The sequence below is a fragment of the Rana temporaria genome, chromosome 4, assembly GCF_905171775.1.
Source record: "Rana temporaria chromosome 4, aRanTem1.1, whole genome shotgun sequence".
In the NCBI taxonomy this organism is placed as follows: domain Eukaryota; kingdom Metazoa; phylum Chordata; class Amphibia; order Anura; family Ranidae; genus Rana; species Rana temporaria.
The window spans coordinates 282,811,194-282,834,061 of record NC_053492.1 but is presented as its reverse complement, the minus strand read 5'-3'; the positions used below and the strand labels follow the sequence as shown (position 1 = coordinate 282,834,061).

At 44.4% G+C, this 22,868-nt stretch overlaps 1 protein-coding gene across 9 annotated transcripts in view; it reads right to left on the bottom strand.

Moving 5' to 3' along the window:
- The window catches only part of TPD52L1 (TPD52 like 1), a 121,952-nt gene that overhangs the window by 65,389 nt on the left and 33,695 nt on the right, over positions 1–22,868 (bottom strand). For all 9 annotated transcript variants that reach the window (XM_040350359.1, XM_040350354.1, XM_040350356.1 and 6 more), the window contains exons 2-3: positions 20,438–20,553; positions 14,781–14,929 (exon numbers count right to left, since the gene is read on the bottom strand). In XM_040350359.1, the coding sequence (XP_040206293.1) occupies positions 14,781–14,929; positions 20,438–20,553 (265 nt within the window). The remainder of the gene's footprint in view (positions 1–14,780; positions 14,930–20,437; positions 20,554–22,868) is intronic.

Genomic DNA, 22,868 nt, shown 5'->3' with positions numbered 1-22,868 from the left:
GTTTGGAATGAAGGTGTTTCCTGTTGGAGAGGGAGGAGCCACTATCTCTCGAGGTGCTGTCCTGAAAGACGCTCTGGGAAAATAGGCTTCTTCCGACCGGCGTAACTTTCCTACGCCGGCATATCGTCGGCGCATAGTTACGCTGGACGCCTCATTGCAAATGAGGGAGATACATCGATTCACAAACGTAGTTGCGCCTGGAGCATAATATACGCGGTTTGCGTAAGACTTACATCCGGCGTACAGTTATTCCCCATCTATGAGGCGCATCTCATGTAAAAGGTATGGACCAGGGAAATCAGCCGTCAAATTTTACGTCGTTTACGTAGTACGTGAATATGGCTAGGCGTAGGTTACGTTCACGTCGTATCAACGTATCTTAGGCAGTTGTTTCGACGTGATTCTGAGCATGCGCACTGGGATGCGGCCACGGGACGGCGCATACGCCGTTCGTTTTAAGTACTTCTATGGCGCTTGGCCCATCATTTGCATGGGGTCACGCCTCATTAGCATGGCTCACGCCCACTTCCACCTACGCTGGCTTACGCCGAGGAAACCCAGCGTAGATTTGAGAGCGAGTGGGGGCGAGTGCTTTGTGAATACAGTGCTTGCCTCTGTACGCTGCGTCGGCGTAGCGTATATTCCATACGCTACGCCGGCATAAATATGCGCCAATGTATGTGAATCCGGGCCATAGTCAAACTTCCAAGACCCCTATTCAAGGTGTTTACTCCATGATACAAGAGACATTTGGGCTGATTTAGTAAGTAGTTGAGAATTGTTCCAGTAGAGTAGGTTGGAAACTTTTTCTCAAACTAAACTCTAAAAAAGTCAAGGTTGAAAAAAAAAAAAAAAAAAAAAAAAAAAGACTTGATTTCTCCATCCATAAATGCGAGGTAGATGGTGGAATCCTCTTCGCTGTGTCATTAGGGAGACTTCCCTAATATCAGAATACACTAATCAGCTTTGCCGGCCACAGCAGGCGATGCGGATGAGGCAGAAATTTTCTAGCAGGGGCAGTTGTTTTAAAGTTGATCGGGAGAATAACTTCTGCATAACCATCCTATATTTGGATCTAAATTCATCCAGACCCTGCTGAACTGACCAAATGTCAATCCATATATGGGCGACTTAACTGTGAATACGTTTTTCCATGAGGGAAAATTGAAGTACAGTAAAACCTTGGTTTGAGAGTAACTTGGTTTGAGAGCGTTTTGCAAGACAAGCAAAATGTTTTAATACATTTTGCCTTGATATACAAGCAATGTCTTGATATAGTAGCGTCATGTCACAACTGAGTATAAAAAAGAAGAGAGGAGCCTCTAAGTGTAGCAATATGGTTACATTTAATGAAGGTACAACATTTAGCAACTAATTGCTACACTAAGGCCCTGTACACACAATCAGTCCAAACTGATGAAAACGGACTGAAGTTCAGTTTCATCGGTCCAAACCGACCATGTGTAGGCCCCATCGGTCTGTTGTCCTTTGGTCCAAAAACAGAGAACTTGCTTTAAAATTGGACCGATGGACACCTGACCGATAGGTCAAAAAAAACGATGGTTAGTACGCAAAAGCATTGGTTCCAAACCCGCGCATGCTCAGAATCAAGTCAACGCATCCTTGGAAGCATTGAACTTCATTTTTCTCTGCACGTCGTTGTGTTTTACGTCACCGCGTTGGACTCGATCGGTTTTTGAACTGATGGTGTGTAGGCACATCAGACCATCAGTCAGCTTCATCAGTTAACCGATGAAACGGACCTTCAGTCCGTTTTCATCAGTTTGGACTGATCTTGTGTACAGGGCCTAATGCCCCGTACACACCATCACTTTATGTGATGAAAAAAAATGACGTTTTTAAAAACGTCACTTTAATTGACCGTGTGTGGGGGAAAACGTCGTTTTATGTCTTCTAAAAAACGACCAAAAAAAATTGAAGCATGCTTCAATTTTATGTGTCGTTTTTCAAAACGTCAACTTTTACTTCACAGAAATTGACCGTGTGTAGCAAAAACGTCGTTTAAAACGAAGTTTTTTCACCCGCGCATGCCTAGAAGCTAGTTATGAAGCAAGCTTCCATGGAAAAACGTGGTGGAACGTAACCTCGCTTTGCTAGAACATTGTGAGAAAAACGATGGTGTGTAGGCAACTTCGTCTTTGAAAATTGAAGTTTCAAAAACGTCATTTTTTACTTCACAGAAAATGTCGTTTTTTTTCATCACATAAAGTGATGGTGTGTACGGGGCATTAGAGTTGCCTCTCTTCCCTGTAAAAAAAAAAATGCTTTGATATACAAGTGCTTTGGATTACAAGCATGTTTCTGGAACGAATTATGCAAAATTGTAATGAAGCATGTTTAATACATCTGGGATTACAATCAGGTCTGGATGAAACTCTAGGGGTTTCAAACAAATTTGCTGACTCAATAGTGGCAAGAAAGAATATTCTAAGAATGCTCTGATGAGAATTTTCTTATGAACAGTTGTACAAAATCCTACTAGTGTATGGCCAATTTAAGGTTTAAAGCCATTTAGAAGCTTATGAAACATACTGAAAATGCAATAATATACAGCGACGAGAGTATGTGAACTACTTGGCATTAATTGGTTTTCTGTAATTATGTGCCGCAAAACGTGGTCTGAGCCTCATCCAAGTCATAACAATAGACAAACACAAATGTGCTTAAGCTGATAACACACAAACCATTATTATATCTCGCGTCTTTATTGAACACACTCATAAACATTCAATGTTGGAAGAAAAAAAAATATGTGAACCCCATAGACCAATTACTTCAATGAGTCAGTTGTTTGCACACCTTGAGTCCAATTAATGAAAGGGAGTTTGGAGGCGTGGTTAAGAGCTACTTTGATTGAGAAGACACTCAAACTTTTTAAGATTGTTGTTCATAAGAAGCATAAGATGATGTGAACCCTGCCTTGCAAAAAGGAGCTTTTTGATAACATACAATCAAGAGTAGTTGATCTGCATAAGGCTGGAAAATGGATACAAAGCAATCTCAGTTTTTAGGTATTAAAAGACCATTATATTTTAGGCTTTATTCACACAGGTGCTTGGGCCGTGTTTGCATATAGGGCTACTCACACAGACTCCTGTCAAATTAGGATGAGCTGCAGTGTCTGTGCAGCTGCTGTGTTGCCATACACTTACATGGACCACCTGCAGATTGCTGTTCAAAAGATGCATCAGCTGATGTGTGAACCAAGCCATGGAAAAAGGAGCTCTCTGAAGACATATGATCAAGAGTAGTTGAAAGCAATTTCAAAGTGCGTAGGAATTGGTTTAGTACTGTGGCTATTATTCCTAGAAGTTGGCACTCAGCCAAGATAACTCCCAAGGTGCAACACAGAATCCTAAATGAGGTAAATAACCCACGAGTAACACCTTAAATGCTTGAAGACAGTGATGTGAAACTGGCAAACATCCCTGTTCATGAGTCTACCATATTCGAGTCTTTGAACTGGCCAGGTGTCAATGGCAAAACACCATAGACTGCTCTACCAAGAATAAATAAATTGCAAACCACAACTCTACTGGAAAAATGTTTTGTGGACTGAACAAAACAAAAGTTGAATTGTTTGGGTAGAATACTCACCATTATGTGTGTGAAAAGGGCAAAGCTTACCAACATCAAAACATCATCCCAACAGTGAAGTATGATGGCGGGAACATCATGATATGGGCTTGCTTCGCTGCCTCAGGGCCTAGACCACTTACTATCAACAAGGGGGAAAATTAATTCCCAAGTTTACCATAATGTCCTGCAGAATAATTTCAGGGTCGCCATCCGCCAGCTGAAGCTTAGTAGAAGCTTGGTGATGCAGCAGGACAAGGGAAAAAAAAACACCATTGGGAGTGGTCCAGTCAGAGCCCAGACCGTAACCCCATAGAAATTCTGTAGAACGACTTCTAGATAGCCGTAATGATTAAAAATTGACTGCTGAACATTGTGCAGGTCTAATACAAAGCTATCAAAGTTGCTTGCTTAATGTAATTGCTGCCAAAGCAGGTTGGTCCAGCTATAAACCCCAAGGGTCCACTTTTTCCTCCAGCACTTTGAATGTTTATTGGGTGTGTTCCATAAAGGAATGAGAAATTAGAAGTGTTTGTGTTTTAACGGCTTAAGCACATTATGTTTGTCTATCACATTTTATGACAAATTCATGCATAAAACTAACTAATCCTACGGAATTCACATACTTTTTCATGTGTGTGTGTGTATATTATATATATATATATATATATATATATATATATATATTACACACACACACACACACACACACACACACACACACACACACACAGTATGTATTCTGTACAAAGTCATCATCTGTAACACGTCCTCGTGTTTCATGGATATAATGTCTTTGTCTTGGGACCCTGAAGTGAATTGTAAAATTAGAATAGTGATGCATTGTGACATTTGGGAATATGTGTAATGCCGACAAAGGCATTGTCAGCTTTTGTCAGCGTTTTTAGTGCACACTACTGTTAGTGACATCTTCTATATGCTCTAAAGCAGTTAACAAGACAGCTGCAAGCACATATTCGGGGCTGAAAATACACAGCAGCCATATCTTCTAGAAAATGGTGGCTAAATCTGAAGACCCTGCACAGAATTATATTGCAAAACCAATTATGATCTGCAAATCTAGCAATATTTTATGCTTAGATATTAGTAGTTTATTAAATAATTACACACAGATGGATATACCTTGTGGTAGGATCCTGAAAATATTGTAGGATGAAAAATGTACATTCATGAAAAAGAATAACATAACCTAAATCGGGCACTGAAAGATATCCACTTTTAGCCCTTGAGGACCAAAAGGTGAGCACCGCTGCTTTAAAGGATAAAGGAAAAGCAGTTTACATTGATAGTTAACCACTTGCCGACCAATGCACACAGATAAACGTCGGCAGAATGGCAGTGTTGGGCAAATAGACATAGCTGTACGTCCCCTTTAAGAAGCCACGCTCTCCGTGACCGAGCCCGCGGGCCCCGTGAACTTGATGTTTGCCGGCAGCCCGTGATCATGTCACGGAGGAGAAGAACGGGGAGATGCCTATGTAAACAAGGCATTTCCCTGTTCTGCCTAGTGACAGGACAGAGCTCTACTGCTCCCTGTCATCAGGAGCAGTGATCACCGTTGTGTCACTTGTAGTCCAGCCCCCCCACAATTAGAATCACTCCCTAGGACACACTTAACACCTTCATCGCCCCCTAGTGTTTAACACCTTCCCTGCCAGTGCCATTTACACAGTAATCAGTGCATTTTTTCAGCACTGGTCGCTGTATAAATGACAATGGTCCCAAAATAGAGTCAAAAGTGTCAGATGTGTCCGCCATAATTTCGCAGTCGCGATAAAAATCACAGATCGCCGCCATTACTAATAAAAAAATGTAAATAAAAACATTGCCATAAATCTATCCCCTATTTTGTAGACGCTATAACTTTTGTGTAAACCAATCAATATATACGCTTTTTGTGATTTTTATCACCAAAAACATGTAGAATAACACATATCGGCCTAAACTGAGAAAAAATGTGCTTTTAAAAATAAAAATAAAAATTGGGGATATTTATTATAGCAAAAAGTACAAAATATTGTGTTTTTTTTCTAAATTGTCGCTCTTTTTTTGTATATAGCGCAAAAACTAAAAAAAATAAAAAATAATTGCAGAGATGATCAAATACCACCAAAAGTAATCATGATTAATGCCCGTTTGATCTGCCCTTGTCAGTGGTAGGGACGTATCTTAGAACCCACTGGGGAACATAGCTTCTCAAGGACTGGGGACCATGAGTGTGCAAGGCCTTGCAAAGTGTTTATTGGCTTCCCTCCATGCCTTCAGGCAAGACAAGAGTAAAGTGAATAAGAACTGGTGAAATATAATTGGTGTTATGCACCATTTCCCTCAAAATTACTTTGTGTCAAGGCTGGAACAGGTGTCCCTAGTGGGTGTGAAGACATGTTCCTTCCAGTGGGAGGCCTGACTAGGTGGTTTGTTAAGTGGTCACTATCTCACATATCAACTAAGCAAGCATAACATTTTGTTGAATGGCAGTTTTCCCATGCCACCAACACTTGGCATAGTTCACAGAAAACAGGGTGTTGGCGGATATACTGTGTGGCAGAAAAATTCACTGTGAGCTAGGAGATCTGTACATGTAGAAAACAAGTGGCCAGAGGTGTGATCCGAGGCATGCCTTAGATGAGATAAAGCGCTATGATTGGAAGATGCAAATTATAGAGCTGTACAAAAGGCTGTGATGTGCAAACATTTGGGGACTCCATGTAGTTCAGCCCGAAGTCGCCACCGGGGTGGGGGGGTCCGGGGTGGTCGTGGTGCATTTTTTGGCTGGTCGGTGGGGTTGTGTGGCGGTGGGTAAGCTCACTTGCTGCCTGGCTTACCATTGCCTATCAATGACCACTAAACTCACCTACCTGACACACTGACCTACCTGACCTCACCTACCTGACATACATACACTCACCTCACCTACCTGACATACACTGACTTCACCTACCTGACATACATAGACCTACCTGACATACACTGACCTCACCTACCTGACATACATAGACCTACCTGATATACACTGACCTACCTGACATACACTGACCTCACCTGACATACATAGACCTACCTGACATAAACTGACCTCACCTACCTGACATACATAGACCTACCTGACATACACTGACCTCACCTACCTGACATACATGGACCTACCTGACATACACAGACTTTACCTACCTGACATACATGGACCTACCTGACATACACTGACCTCACCTACCTGACATTCGGGGCTCCAGCTCCCCTAACCACACCCTCCCGACCCTCCCGACGCCCCCGAGTTCAGCTGAGGGCTTTGACACTAGCTTTTGTTTTCAGGCATTTAAGAGCTTAGCCAAGAGGTGTCCAAGGTGTCAGAGGATTGACAGACAAGTTACAGTGTGGGCAAGAGGTACAGGCTGCAGCCCTTTCTTGTTCTGGACCCAGCAACCAGCGGTGGCTACCTAGGACCTTGATATGCAGGGGGATGCCAAGAGTGTACTGGTGCCCAGATATAAACTCTGTAGCATTTACTGCAAACCTAAATGTAATTTTTGGGTGAACAGACCATTTAAAGTGAACCTATAATTAGGCTGCAAGCAAGATCCTCAAAGTGCTCTACAGAAGCAGCTCATCTTCCTTTAATTTCGTTGGACACTCACAGAAGGGTCATATTATGAACAGACTTCAGCTGGCAATTCTTCTTAATCAGAGTAGTAATAAGATCGGTGAGGGCAGCAAAAGGGGTGAATGCATATTTTCTTCTTAGGGAACCATTTTACTTGAAATATTACTACATACCAGAGGTGCTTTGAGAATATTAGTGTAGCGCCTATGTACTATACAGTACTGGTGCTAGTCAAATTTAAATGTAGATCAGAGTACAGTTAGACTCTGATCCTGATTGTTAGTGGCAAATTGCGGTCTCTGTCTCAGCTTGGCTGTGCTGTGAGCCATTCTGCTGTGCTTGGGTGTTCTTCCAACCCCGGTGCTGTAGGTGGCAGCAGTGGAGTCTAGGTTTAGGTGCTCTTCCCAACAGCCAATGGCGAGGGTTTGTCCTCGTTGTGCATGCTGGGAGGGGGTATTTATGGGACAGACGCCATTGTTCTGGGTCTTTCTTCGTCCAGTGTGGCACCCACCTTTGGGGTGGCCACATCGCGGTGCCCCAGCGATGTGGCCTGCCTGGCTGGGGTGTGCGTGCTACGTGGTGTTCCTTGTTCCCGGACAATGTTGGCCCGAAGCATCTGAACCAGCGATGGGGATCCAGTGAGCGACTGGGTTACCCTTTTGAAGATCCCGAGCTGTGTGCTGTTTGGTGGAGAAGTTGGTCTGAGGAGCGCCATTGAGAGGCTGGCGGTCCAATAGAGCTAGGAAGAAACCACCGGGGATCACAGGTAACCGGACACTAAGGGGACTGGTCACCTGTCAGTCGGTACCTGGGCGACAAGTTGAAAGAGATCCAGATGTAACCTATCCAAGGGGCATATGTCCAAGAATTTCACCCAGAGGGGACCTGTGGCAGAGGTATCTTCTGAGGCTCTTTGAGAGGGGTCTGTGGCAGAGACTTTCTCCCAAGTTCAAGTTCACCAAGGAGGGTCTGTGGCAGAGACTAAGGCTTCATTTACACTTGGCGGACTCAGTCGCTACGGAGTCAGCCTGCTCCCGTCGGCTCAGCGGGAGATCAGTCCGCAGATCTCCGCTGAGCCGACGATGACAAGCTCATCTCTGCTCACTGAGCGGGGAGGGGCTTGTCGGGCACCGCTGTGTCCCTATGGAGCGATCTGATGAAAACGGACAGCATGTCCGTTTTCATCAGATCTTACCCGATCTGATCCGCATGGACGGATGGGGACGTGGCCCCCATACGTCTGTTTTTAGCGGGTCGGATGTCAGCGGACATGTCTCCGCTGACATCCGACGCTCCATAGCGATGCATGGAGCGGCCGTTCAGGTCCGCCGACAGACGGACCCGAACGGCCAAGTGTGAATGAGGCCTTATTCCTATAATTGTCCGAGTGACGCTCTGGCTGTCGGGTCAGTGAGAGAGGCCTGTCCGGGTGCGCTGAACCCACTCCGGCGGGAGTGGTGAAGAAAAGTGTTACGTTTGGGAGCAGGACTGTTTCCTATCATTACGCCTGAATCTGCTGTCTTTCCTCTTTTCAACTTCCTCACTGCAAGTTTATTGTTTTTTACCCGGCTGGGTAATAAAGAGCACAGCAAAAGAGCACCTGTCGTGGACATGCCTTTACTTCTGTTTATGCACATACGCATCATTCACCCCATGAAAATTTGGAGGAGCCGCGAGGTAACACGCCGCCCAAAAATCCAGCAGCTCCAATGGGGGTAATGCTACATTAGAATATTTAAATACACATGGCCTGGCCACAAAAAGCATTTGTCAGCCTGAACCATGTGCTTAAATGCTAAGAGTAACTTTATTTTGGATGTGGTTAAAATAAATGTACAGTGATTTTTTACATCTTTTGGTTGCGTATTATTTATTCTTATGCACATTCAGCAGGTAGAGCTTAGGCTGTACAGTTTCTTGTAACCAGTCATGCAAAGGCTGCAGATCAGTCCAAGTTTCTGGGTCATCTATCAAATTATTATTTCTAAAACAAAGAACCACATAATATAAAAACAGTAGTAAATATCAGTAAAAGCTTTTAAACATATAAAATAATTTAAATTGGCCCCAAATCATCCCTGGATATTGTTAAATTGCTTAAACAACGTCATCACTGCAGAACAACCTAATCATATTATGTAATTTCACTGTGTATGGGCACATTATTAAGTAATTAAATTACATTTTGCATCAGTTGAATTGAAAACACAGATTTTAACTACAGCCCAAGGCTTTGTAAGCAGTGTCTAGGAAAAGGAGTTTCTGACAATACCTTTATACCCCCATTGAGTTCTATAAACATCTGTACTATTTAAAGTCTGGAATAATATCATGGTAGTTAGAAGACCAGTGATCCATTCATTGACTTAATTAAGGACATATGATTCAGAGTGAACTTCAGTGCTGCAAACATGCACAGACCATACTCCAGCACAGACGGAGGCTCTTTTTGGATAAGCAGCTGTGGCGTCCCAATAATTTAAGTTCACTTTCTCAGCCAATTAACACATTTCAGGCCTGAATGGGTTGCAAAAGGTAATTTTCAGGTCAATTACACTATAATTTTACTCCTGTGTAATTGTCAATTTGTCGTTTCCCTGCAGCTAAATAGTAGACATGAAACTTCATTGTCAAGCAGCAGATTGCCATATTTAATATACCAAAAGACAATATGTCAGCTCAGGACAGATTAGTAGCAGTTTCCTTTACCTAGCATTCAGACACATTATCGTTCAAAATATTTTACTAATTCATTTGTCAAATTCTTACACATAGGATGTTTTTGCAGCTGCTGTTAGGGGCGGCTGGCATTTTCCTATTCCCTGCCTCTAAATACCCCTCCATGTTAGCCTATGTATCCACGCACACAGACTTTTTAGCAGTGTTTAGAAGAGTTTAGAGGCAGGAACAAAAAAACCCACATCTAGTGCGGCCAATAGCAGAAAAGTTTGGGCAGAAAAAACATTTGACACCTGTAAAAGTGCCTAAACGCGAGTTAACGCTAAGTGAGTTTAGTGCCTGAGCGCGAATTAACGCCCAAGTGCTTGATGCCTGTAAATGTGCTTAAACGCTTGTAAAAGCATTAGGCACTTTTACAAGCGTCAGGTGTTTTTTTTTTTTCGGCAAAATCGCTGCTGGCTTCTAGGAGAGTCAAAAATAAAGGTTTGTGTGCATGAGACCTTAATCACTTCATGTAGCTTTACTGCTACAGGGCAGCCGCACATGTATATACCAGATTCTGCTTCCGGGTAGGGGGCGCGTCAGCTGTGTTGTGATTAGACAAAGCACAAGCTGATCAGCGGGTGCCAACCAATTGATAACCGCCGGCACCTGCCGATCGGCGTGGAGGAAGGCAGAACAGAGCTCTACATATGTAAACAATGTGCAGAGCACACATTTAACCCTTTGATCACCCTAGATGTTTAACCCCTTCCCAGCCAGTGTCATTAGTACAGTGAAAGTGCATATTTTTAGCACTAATCACTGCATGGTCAGTTAGTGTCAGACTGGCCACCATACTATCACAGTCCCACTAAAAGTCCAACTTTCCAGCTTTCCTGAGCTCCCAGCCTGAGCCCCCCCCCCTCCCCGGTAAGTGGTCCCTCAGCCTCCGACAGCCTCCCTAAGCACTGCTCCTCCATCTTCCACCCAAACTTCCTTGCTGGCATGGCTCATGTCTATTTATGGGTTTTTCCAGTCCCCTGCCAGACCCATTCCTGGGGATTGGCTGAGGGTCCATGAATATTAAATGGCATCTCCTTCTAGCTTCTGCCCAGTAATTCTAGAACATTCTCCAATGTTACAGAAATGGGGGGGGGGGCACCAGAGAGCTGCCAAGATGATTCATCCAGCCCTGGCCTCTAGTAACCCTGACCCAATTAAATGACTCAGGTTGAACCTATTGCAGGGTGTTGAGGTATTAATCATTCTGAATGTGCAAAGTAATTCAGCAATGTGCATTGTTTTTAAAAAAAACTGTTCAGGTCTAATTGTAGCTCAGTTTTGGTCTATTGCCACCCATTCAATGGGATGTGTGTTGAATTCATGCATTGCCACATTTCATAGGCTTGAAGCTGGTCAGCAAGTTGGTTTAGAAGGCTTTTCTGGTTGAGAGGCTTCTTTGGGGAACATGTTCTGAGGAAGTATTAAAACCACGTTTGCAAGCCCCTCCTTTTGAAAATGCTAGTTTCCTGGCACTGGTGTTTAATGACTTGCACACTTTGACTTCCTGATCTGGAACAAGCATGCAGATCAGGAGATGGACTGGAAGTGAAGGAAATTAAATTAGACTTTAATGTAAAGTGCAATAATTTTCTGTGTAAAAATGATACCCTGTCCTGTCGTTCCAACACAGACAGATCTCCTCAGCCAACCCCAACATGTAACATTTAACTAATCAAACACTCAAACAGACTTACAAAAACCCTGAAATGTAAAATGAACAACGTGTATGCTCATAGGATTGTGTACTTTCTCAATTTATAGCGCTTAGTCCGTTTTCTGTCTGCTCCCCCCTCCTTCCTCTGCATGAGTCACTTCTGACAGTTTATCGTGACACCAAATACAAGGGAGGGGGCACCCAGCACTCCTTGGAGGTACACCCCCCCCCCCCCCCCAAGCTCACAGAAGGCGATTGACAGCCTCAGCTGTGCATGTTTCTGTATGAGACTATGTACAGTAGAGGGCGTGTCCAAAATCTCCACTAAGGTTTCAAATTACACTCAGCTCTGTGCAGGGTGTGACATCAGATTCCCACCCCCTTGCCTTCTGGAAGCTGAGAAATGCCATCTAAACTGTGTACTTTGAAGGACTTTGGAGTAGAAAAGCCTACAGATAAACAGGTACAACTGTTTATGGAGGATCAGATTAATCACTGTGCATCATATTACGCTAGTCACTTCAGTGTGACTATGTAAGGGTTCATTATCACTTTAAAACTAAACTCCAGCCCTACCTTCACTCTTTTTCAGTTCTAAAGGCTCCTCTTCTACACTAGAATTGCTTACTCTGATTTCACTGCACACTGTGAGCTTTTGACTGTGTGAATTAGGAGCTTCAGAAATTTAGATACTGCTTGCCTTATGGGAACCACCTAGGACCGCCAACCCCTACAGACTGACATCTACACATCAAGCCATTTTGATATTTGCAAAACTCCTTCAAAGGATCATTGAGTGATGTACTGCGGCAGGCAGGGCCAGGACAAGGGGTATGTGGAAGGGGAGGCTGCCCTGAGCGCAATGATTTACTGGGGGCCCCTTTCTTCTGTTGCAAGGCTGAGTAGTGACAGAGTGATTTTATGAAGTGAGTGACTACTGAGTGTAGGATGCCCTAAGGTTGCACATAATAAACAGGGGGGGGGGGGCACGGTTTGGCATCTTTGCCCTGGGAGCTGGATGATCTTGTCCCGGCACTGAAGGGAGGATTCTGTGATGTTTTCATGAAGCCATGTACAGCACCCTGCCTTTCCTCCTAATAAAGAATTGAATTTCATCAAATAAAGAAATATAAAGTAGGTCTAAGCCCTTGTCCACAGGCCCGTAGCTTTGAATCTGCTATCCCTGCTTGACTTCATTGCGGCTTGTATAGGACTTCTTTCACAGAAGTCAATGCAAGTAGTGTTGAAGTCACACCAAAGTAATGAAGGACGTTTTCTAAGTCAGAGCGACTTGAGTCGCACCAATTTAATTGCCATTAATACGGCGTGACTTGTCATGCGACTTTGAACTCTCAAGTCACATGACAAGTCGCAGCAGTGTGAACCAGAGCTGAAGCTAAAAAAGTTCACATCTGTCATGAATTCTCCAAGACCTCTTGGGGTAACTACAACAGTTATGCGTGACTATTTTATGACCATAACCATCTGGTAGCATTAGGCTGCATTTGCGCGGGCAATTAGCTACATTGTGTGTCTGTCAACTCCACCCACAGGAATCAGATTCCTGCCACTGGGATTCGAAGTATGGCTAAAAAAAAATCTGACAGAGGTTCTTACACATGTAAATGTAAATTTTCTGGTGAATGGGTAGGGATACTACCCCATACTCATTCACATGGGGAGTCAGGATCTGGGGGTCCCCTTGTTAAAAGTGGGCTTTCAGATTCTGATAAGCCGCCTGCCAGCAGCCCCCACAACCACCGCCCAGGGTTGTCGAGAAGAAGCCCCCTGTTCCCATCAACATGGGGACAAGGTGCTTTGGGGTGCATGTTGAGGGCATGTGGCCTGGTATGGTCCAGGAGGGGGGGACACTTGCTCATCCCCCCCCTTTACTGACCTGCCGAACTGCATAAGGATCGAATGAGGGTCCGATATGGATCTTGGGGTCTGGTATGGTCCTGGGGGGGGGGGGGGGACCCTACGCCATTTTGTTTTTTGGCATGGGGCTCCCCTTTTAAGATAAATACCAGACTCCAAGGACCTGTTATAGTCGGGTCCCATCCATTGAAGACACATGGAAGTTGGACATTAAGTTATAGGACAAATTCGGATAGAAAGTCGTCCGCCTTCCATGTCGGAGCAGTGTGAACCTGGCCTCAAAGTAGCTATAAACCACACCAAACTCTTGTCAATAATTGGAAAAAAAAATCATCTTTGGCCGTGACCCAGTCAGAGCCCAGACCTTAACCCCACAGAGATGCTGTGGAATGACCTCAAGAGAGCCATTCTCACCAGACATTCTACAAATATGTCTGAGCTGAAGCAGTTTTGTAAAGAGGAATGATCAAAAATTCCTCCTGAACATTGTACAGGTCTGATCCAGAGCTACCGAAAGCGCTTGCTGCCAAAAGGAGGTTCGACTAACTATTAACTCCAAGGGGTCATTTACTTTTTCCCTCCATCACTGTGAATGTTTAATTGGTGTGTTCCATAAAGACATGAGAAATCAGAAATGTTTGTTTGTTATCAGCTTAAAGAATATGTAAACCAAAAACATTTCATATTTCTGACATTTGCCTGCTGTACCATGTACTTGTATGAGAAAGTATCCTGTTATCTTTGTATTGTTTATTTTGTGTGAAATCCCTGGTGTTCCTACCAGTCCTTCGGCTTTCCAATTAAAATCTGACCACACTGAGCAGGAGAGCACACACGTTCAGTTCTCTAGCTATGTTGGGAACTCAGTGTACTCTCCTCCAATGATCAGACTTTTCCCAGACAACTCATCCCCTTCATCCCCCCCTCTGCACAGCCTTTCACTGGGAAGATTAGTGTGCTGCTCCCTCTCTTATGCAGTTGAGAACAGAGGGAATTTGATCACTTTTTTTATATCTATACACAAAAGTTTTGCCTTTCATTTCCATTTTAAGCTGAATGGGTTGCTTTACAAGATAATAATTTACAGTTATTGTTGTAACTTAGTTGAGGATCAGATCACATTTTATGGCAAATTACTACAGAAAATGTATTACTCCCAGGGGGTTCATATACTTTCTTATGTCACTATATTTGTATCAGCTTCAATGGATTTATGGAACTGGTATGTTAGATAATATACCACAGTAAAAGCAAATCGAACATATTAAAGCTGCTCGGGTCTTGATGAACAAGGTTTGTACTTACGCAGAATGGGTCTGCACATCATGCCAGCCTCGACTGAAGTTCTGCTTCAGTTCATTCATCATGCTGACTCCCAACTTATGTTTTATTTCTGCAAGGTGCTTCTCTTTGGCAGCCAACACTTGACGTAGAGTTACAATTTCATCTTCCAGCTTTGTACACAGAGAAAAAAAAAAAATCAAAGGGAACAAAAACAGATTGCATTTTGTCTGTCATAATGAATAGCTGTTTTACCAGTGTATCATTTGATATAGGACTATTAAATTAGGCCTCAATCGTGCAGATGTGGTTAAGCCTAAAAAGCATTGCATTTTCCCATATTTCAGGTAGCTGCAGTTGGGTTGTACACCTGGGTAAAGAAGAAAATGGTTTTACACCCTTTTCCCATGTAACATGTGCCGACGTCATTGGCACATGCGCACTCAAGAAACGGCCCGGCGCTCGAGCCGTTTCTCCAGTAGCCGTGCCGTCATTTGCGAAAAACCTCCGGGAGACACATTGTCGGTCACATCGATTCGTGGGGACCGCTGCAATAGCTTTGATCTAAGGAAAGTATTAATGAGCTAGTATGCGATGCATACTAACTCATTATACCTTTGTCTTGCAGGTTTTTTGTTTTTGTTTTACTGAGTTTACAACCCCTTGAAGGGTAAAGTTCTGCTTTATGCACTGGTGGCTGTCACAGATCACCCACAAAGTTCTACAGACATGCAAGACTGCCCCGTTACTATTTTCACAGATGTACAAGCCTGAGGCCAGACAGTCTCAACCCAGCCCGGCCATTTTCCTTTCTATTAAGGTTGGCTCTTTACCACACATTGCTTGAGTAGTGGATCCTATTCCTAGCACCAGGCCCCAGTACCTTGTTCCTGGGTTGATTGTTCCTCTACTTGTTCAAGTTCCTAGTGCCGGTTTAATTTCCTAGTACCTTTGTCAGCTTCAATGTGTTTCCTGTGCACCCCAACTGCATTTAGAATTCCTCCTTTAAAAGAGAAGTATGTCCCCCCCCCCCTTTTATACTTACCTTGGTGGATGCAGCATGGGACCGATGCTGCATCTGTCCCCTCTACACTGAGAACCGAGCCATCAAACATCGCAGATGGCTTGGTTCTCACAGATCCCTGAGAGGAGAGCTGCTGACTGTCAATCAGCAGCTCTCCTCTGTGCTCCTCCACACTTACTGGAGTGCTGAGCTGTGGAGGGGTGGGGAGCGGCCATCTCAGGCTCACAGCGGCTCAGCTGGTGAGCCCAAGACTGAGATGCTGGGACTGTGACGTCATAAGAGGCCTATATAAACCGGTGCGAGCTGCGCACCCGGCATTACAGCGGGAGGGAGCGTCGAGTCAACACCGGAAGAAAAGAAGAGGGAAGAAGAAGGCGACAGAAGAAGACCAAGCTGGCCGCCGCTAGTAAGAGAGCTACAAAGAAGATAGTGGCGGCCAGCCCGAAGAAGGCACCGGAGAGCGGGAGAAGAACCAGGGAGCGCGGAGAGCAGAAGAAGACGAAAGAAGACCCCCGAAGTCAGAAGAAGATCCCGGGAGAGCGGAGAAGTCGGAAGAAGACCCCCGGAGCTGACTAATAAAAGATTTTAAAAACCTGTGTAGTGTGTTTATTTTTTTGACACGTTTCTTCCAGGTGAATGGGTAGAGGTACGATGTACCCCATACTCATTCACCTAGGGTGGGGGGCCGGTATTTGGGGGCCCCCTTGTTAAAGGGGGCTCCCAGATTCCGAAAAGCCCCCCGCAGACCTCGACAACCAACGGCCAGGGTTGTCGGGAAGAGGCCCTGTCATCAACATGGGGGCAGGGTGCTTTGGGGTAGGGGGGGCCACAGGGCGCTCCCCTGCCCCAGAGCACCTACCTCCCCATGTTGAGTGCATGCGGCCTGGCAAGGTTAAGGAGGGGGGGGCACTCGCTCGTCCCCACCCCCTTTCCTGACCGGCCGGGCTGCTGCTCGGATACGCATCTGGTATGGATTTTGGGGGGACCCCCACGCTGTTTTTCCAGCGTAGGGGGTTCCCCTTTAAATCCGCACCAGACCCATGGGCCTGGTATGCTCTTGGAGGGGAACCAATGCAGGTTTTTTTGTTAAAATTTGGTGTGAATTTCCCCCCTCAAGATTCATATCAAGCACAGTGCCTGATATTGGCAGGGATCCAAATCGGATCCCTGCTCATTAAAAGTCGGACTTCAAGTCGCAGGGCAAAGTCGGATCAAAGTAGTATCCTGTTCATGAAAGGATCAATGTAGGACCAATGTAGGACCAATGTCGCAGAGCAAAGTAGGATGAAAGCTGTGTAGTATGTGTGAACCCAGCCTTATGCTGGCCATACACTATACGAAAATTCGGCGGTTCAGACAGTTCTTTCGTTTTTCGGCCAGTTAATGGGCACAAAATCGATAATCGTTGGGACGTTTTTGAGCTGAAAAAACTAAGGATACATTTGGAAATTTTCTGCCGAACAAACGATAAATCGGAAGGTTAATGCGTTTCCCGTCCGAACTTTCTGCACTAGGTATATGTAAAAAAAACGAGCCAATTTTTTTTTATTTATGTCCACTGAACGATTTATCGGTTTACATGATGGCACTATCGTTTGCGCTCACGGCCGAACGTTCGTTTTTCAAAAGTTCGTTCGGACGATTTTTCTTGGAGTGTATGGCCAGCATTATACTAGAAGGGGAAAGTGAGCAGCTGTGGCTACCAAAGTTATTATTAATAACCCTTTCACGCCGAGCGTACGCATATATGCGTCCTCGGCTTTCAGGGGTTATACCGGGATGATGCCTGCAGCCGCAGGCATCATCCCGGTACCGTTGTTTAGAGCGGGCGATCGGCTTTCCAAACATAACAACCGATGCGGCTAAAAGCCGCTCGGTTGTTATGCCGGAGGAGCGGGAGGGGACATCCCCCCCCTCCCGCCGCCTCTCGCCGCTCTGACCGGGCCTCCCGTCCCACCGGGAGACCCGATCCACGATCCGGCGCCTCCAGCGTCTCGGCGCGCTCTGAAACAAAGCCGTAAACGGCTTTGATTCAGTGTCCGCATTGAAACCACGGAAGCGGCGTCATGACGTCACTTCCGGGTTTCTCAGATGCCAATGGCGCCGAATTTAAAAAAGTATACAGTATTCAGAATCGCCGTTTTCGGCGATCTGAATACTTTGAAGTGCAAAGGAGGGCTCGGGGGTCTTTTAGACCCCCGATCCCTCCATAAAGAGTACCTGTCACCACCTATTGCTGTCACAAGGGATGTTTACATTCCTTGTGACAGCAATAAAAGTGATCAAAATGTAAAAAAAAAAAAAAAAAAAAAATTTAATATTAGAAAAAATAAATAAATAAATAAGAAAACAAAAAAAAAATTTTTTTAAAGCGCCCCCCTCCCCGCGAGCTTGCGCAGCAAAGAAAGCGTATACGGAAGTCGCGCCCGCATATGAAAACGGTGTTCAAATAACACATGTGAGGTATCGCCGCGATCGTAAGAGTGAGAGCAATAATTATAGCACTAGGCCTACTCTGTAACTCTAACCTGGTAACCGTAAAAAAAGTTTAAAGCGTCGCCTATGGAGATTTTTAGTTACCGTAGTTTGTCGCCATTCCACGAGTGCGTGCAATTATAAAGCGTGTCATGCTTGGTATCTATTTACTCGGCATAACATCATCTTTCACATTATGCAAAAAAATTGGGCTAATTTTACTTTTTCATTTTTTTAAAATTCATGAAAGTAAATTTTTCCCAAAAAGTTGTGTTTAAAACACCGCCGCACAAATACCGTATGACATAAAATATTGCAACAATCGCCATTTTATTCTCTAGATTCTCTGCTAAAAATATATATATAATGTTTGGGGGTTCTAAGTAATTTTCTAGCCAAAAATATGGATTTTAACTTGTAAACACCAAATGTCATACATAGGCATAGGCATCCCACAGGGTGAAAAGTGAATGGGTTCAAAATCAGTACAAATTGCTGTCCACGCTAGACGAGGAACACAGTAGGTCTCTACTCTACTTTAGAGAGATGGCTGTCCATAGTCTATGATAAATCATAGATATATTCATTGTCACATGATCCCACTTATTTGCAAGTTAAAGCAGTACCCAAAAACAAAAATCTATTACAGCTTAACAGTTTTTAATGGCTGCATTAGTTTTCTTTTTTTTAGGCTTTTTTCCTTAACTTTTATCTAATGATCCTGCTACTTCCTGTCTTAGGCCCCTTTCACATTGAGGAGTTTTTCAGGCGGTACAGCGCTAAAAATAGCGCTGCTATCGCGCCTGAAAAACTCCTTCACTGCAGACTCAATGTGAAAGCCCGAGGGCTTTCACACTGAGGCGATGCGCTGGCGGGAGACAAAAAAATCTCCTGTCAGCAGCATCTTTGGAGCGGTGAGAGGAGCGGCATGTATACCGCTCCTTCACCGCTCCTTCCCATTGAAAACAATGGGAAACCGCGGCAATACCGCCCGCAATGCGCCTCTATAGAGGCGCATTGCGGGCGGTATTAACTCTTTATCGGCCGCTAGCGGGGGTTAATACCGCACCGCTAGCGGCTGATACCCGCGGCAATTCCGGCGGTATAGCGCCGCTATTTTTAGCGGCGTTATACCGCCACCGCAGCTCCCGCCCCAGTCTGAAAGGGGCCTTAGGGTGGTTCCATTCCATGGTCAGAGCCACCCATAGGCTGCATTCACACTTCAGCATTTTGAATCATGGACAAATTTGCTGCGAATATGCTTGCGATTTGAAAGCGCTGATGTGTGAATGATAAATCGTGGTACTTGTATTTGAGATGTCCTTCATTTGAATGACACCTCAAATCGTGGTGCGGGTCTGCCGCGATACAATCGCGCTGCAATCGCGGGAAGCATGTGGCCCAAAAGTAGCTCCTGAACTTTTTGCGCTACATGCTTCCTGCAATTTATCGCGTGGCAGACCCGTATCACGATTTAAGGTGTCATTCAAATGAATGGCATCTCAAGCGAGTCCCGCAATTTGTCATTCAGCGCTTTCAAATTGTGGGCAGATTCACGGCAAATCTGCCAGCGATTCAAAACGCTGAAGTGTGAATGCAGCCTTAGACAACAACATTGTCAGTCTGGGGGGAGGGTAGTATTAAATGCACTAGCAAATTTAGATAAAATTTGGCTAACAAAATAGAGCGTCACTCCAGCAAATACTTTCTAAGCAGTTACAGACTTACTGTTGAATCAATAGGTTAAAATTAAATTTTAAAAAGCCTAAAAATAAAATTCCAAAAAAACAAAAACTAATGCAGCCAACACATATGAGGCTGGGTTCACACCTATGCAAATTGGATGCGGGTTTCACCTCATCCAAGTTGCATAGCAGGAGAATGTAACCGGCTCTCTATGGAGCCGGTTCACATATCTCTGGGGCAGATGCGGAGCGCACTGCACAGAAACGCTGCAGGTCTTTGGCTCCATTTCAGGGTCGAATTTAGGCACAGATTCGTCCCCGATTCGTCCCTGAAACAGAGAACGGGGACGCACAGTGTTCCTGTGCGATCCACGGCCGGTTTAGGTGTAAACTGAGCCTAAGAGTTGGTAAAGTGCAATGTATAATACATTTTTGCTTTTAGGTTTATTAGTGCTTTATGTTTTTAGATACCTAGGTTCACAAAAAGGGAACACTACCTTTGCCAATTCATTCTTTAGTTCTTCCTTCTCTTCCTCAGATATAATTTCAGCAAATTCAGCTTCGGTTGTCAATTCCTCATCTGTTTCCTGGAGTGGCTGAGTGTCCAGGAGATCTATAAAGAAATAAAGCATACAAATTGTGCTGTAAATGACAGTACTAATAACGCTAATGCAAACTCCATGCCAGTACATAAAGGCAATCATAAGTAATGTTAAGCATATTCTCATAGAAAAAACAAAGTGCAGCACTCATATATACAGTAGGTTCACAAAGTGTTGGTTAGTTACATTGTGATATCAACATGGGTGAATGTTTAAATCAATAAACAATCATAAATATGAATGGGCATTCAAAAAGTGAAAGTATCAGTCCACCACAGTGCATAACCCAAAGCTCTTATTAAAACTATGCAAATTGATATACATCATTGGATTTCACTGATGCGGAGAAACTTCCGAAGAACGTGGAGAACAGAAAGACTTGCAAAGAGAGCCGTCACCAACTGTGTCAAGGCTTACCGGAGGTAATTGACCTAAATATGTGTATACCACTTAGATCAAACAGGCTTGTGGTGATGATCACCGTAGAGTCAGAGGTAATGGTGCTCACACATCCAAAAATCGACCACACGGATGCATCACAGGGAGAGGGGTAGATATTCCAATACATTCAAAGGAAGTCTCGATATTCATATGTGGTTACCAAAAATTAAAAAGAAGGTCCACAGAGTAATACCGTAAACATATTTATTATGTAAAAAAAGGTAAAGGTAAACTCACATTTCGGTAGAACATAAAAGCATCAAATGGAGATAAAAGATGGCATAGTGGTGTAGTCAGGTGTCACCCGACATGTTTCGTTTTATGAGACCTCATCTGAAATGTGACAATGTGCCCTGCCACCAAGCTTTTAAATGGTAAGTGACCCCAATCTGAGCCATGTGACTTCCGGAAGTGCAACTAACTTGACATCACTTCTGGTTTAGAAACAGATTAAATGGTATGGAATTAACCAATGCTAATGATAATAAAGCATCCAAAATTAAAAGGCTGTTAAAACCATTATATAGACTTATATCTGTCATAAAACAGATCCACGAGACAGACCATATATGCAAAAAACATCTGGTGCAGATAGCAGAACCAAGCTTCGTTCTGAGTATCAAAAGATCCGTACTGACCGGAAATGGCGCAATCATGTAATATGTCATTCCGCCCGCCAGCCACTGCAGCCAAGCTTCAATCTGGATGTCGAGCTGCCGTGTGTGTCAAGGATGACGCAAATGCGTCATAACATCACGCCATTCAACATCCAATGGGCAAGGACAGAGGGACCAATGGTAAGCAAACACTAAAGCCCTGTACACACGATCAGTCCATCCGATGAAGCTGACTGATGGTCTGATTTGCCTACACACCATCAGTTAAAAAAACAATCAAGTCCAACGCGGTGACGTAAAACACAACAACGTGCAGAGAAAAATGAAGTTTAATGCTTCAAAGGATGCGTCGACTTGATTCTGAGCATGCGCGGGTTTTTAACCAATGCTTTTGCGTACTAACCATCGGTTTTGACCCATCGGTTAGGCGTCCATTGGTTGAATTTTAAAGCAAGTTCTAATTTTTGGACCAAAGGATAACTGACCGATGGGGCCCACACACGGTCGGTTTGGACCGATGAAAAGGTCCTTCAGACAGTTTCCATTGTTTTGACCGACCGTGTGTACGCGGCCTAAAGGATACTGCTCATCAGACTGACGTATGTAGCACTACCCCCGGAGGAGCTGCTGGTTTGTTTTGGGTGGCACATTTACCTTGTGGCTCTTCCGAATTCCTAGGAGTGAATAGTGCATATAGCAGTATTAAAAGGAATGTCCGCAACCAGTGTCATTTGCTGTGCTCTTCATTACCCAGCCGGGTAAAAACAAATAAACTTATGGTGAGGAATGTAGAGTTGAAGGAAGAAAGAAGAATAGCAAATTCAGGTGTAGCAATAGGGAAACAGTCCTGCTCCCAAGTGTAACACTTCTCTGCGCCACTCCTGCTTGAGTGGATATAGCGTACCTGGACAGGCCTCTCTCACTGACCTGACAACTAGAGTATCGCTCGAACCTTTGAGGAAAAGTCTCTGCCACAGACCCTCCTTAGAATGAACGTCAGGGAGACACCTCTGCCACAGGCCCTTTCTGATTGCAGTTACGGAGGTAATCCTCCTTAGGTTTATTACCCCTGGATCTCCTTCTTAACGTCGCCCAGGTACCGACTGACAGGTAATCAATACTTCAGTGTCCGGCTACCTTGACCCCCGGTGGTTTGTCAAAATCCTTTTGGACCACCAGCCACTCAATGGCGCTTCTCAGACGGACTCCCCACCGAACAGCTATACCGCTTGGGATCCTCAGAAGTGGGAACCCAGTCAATCACTGGG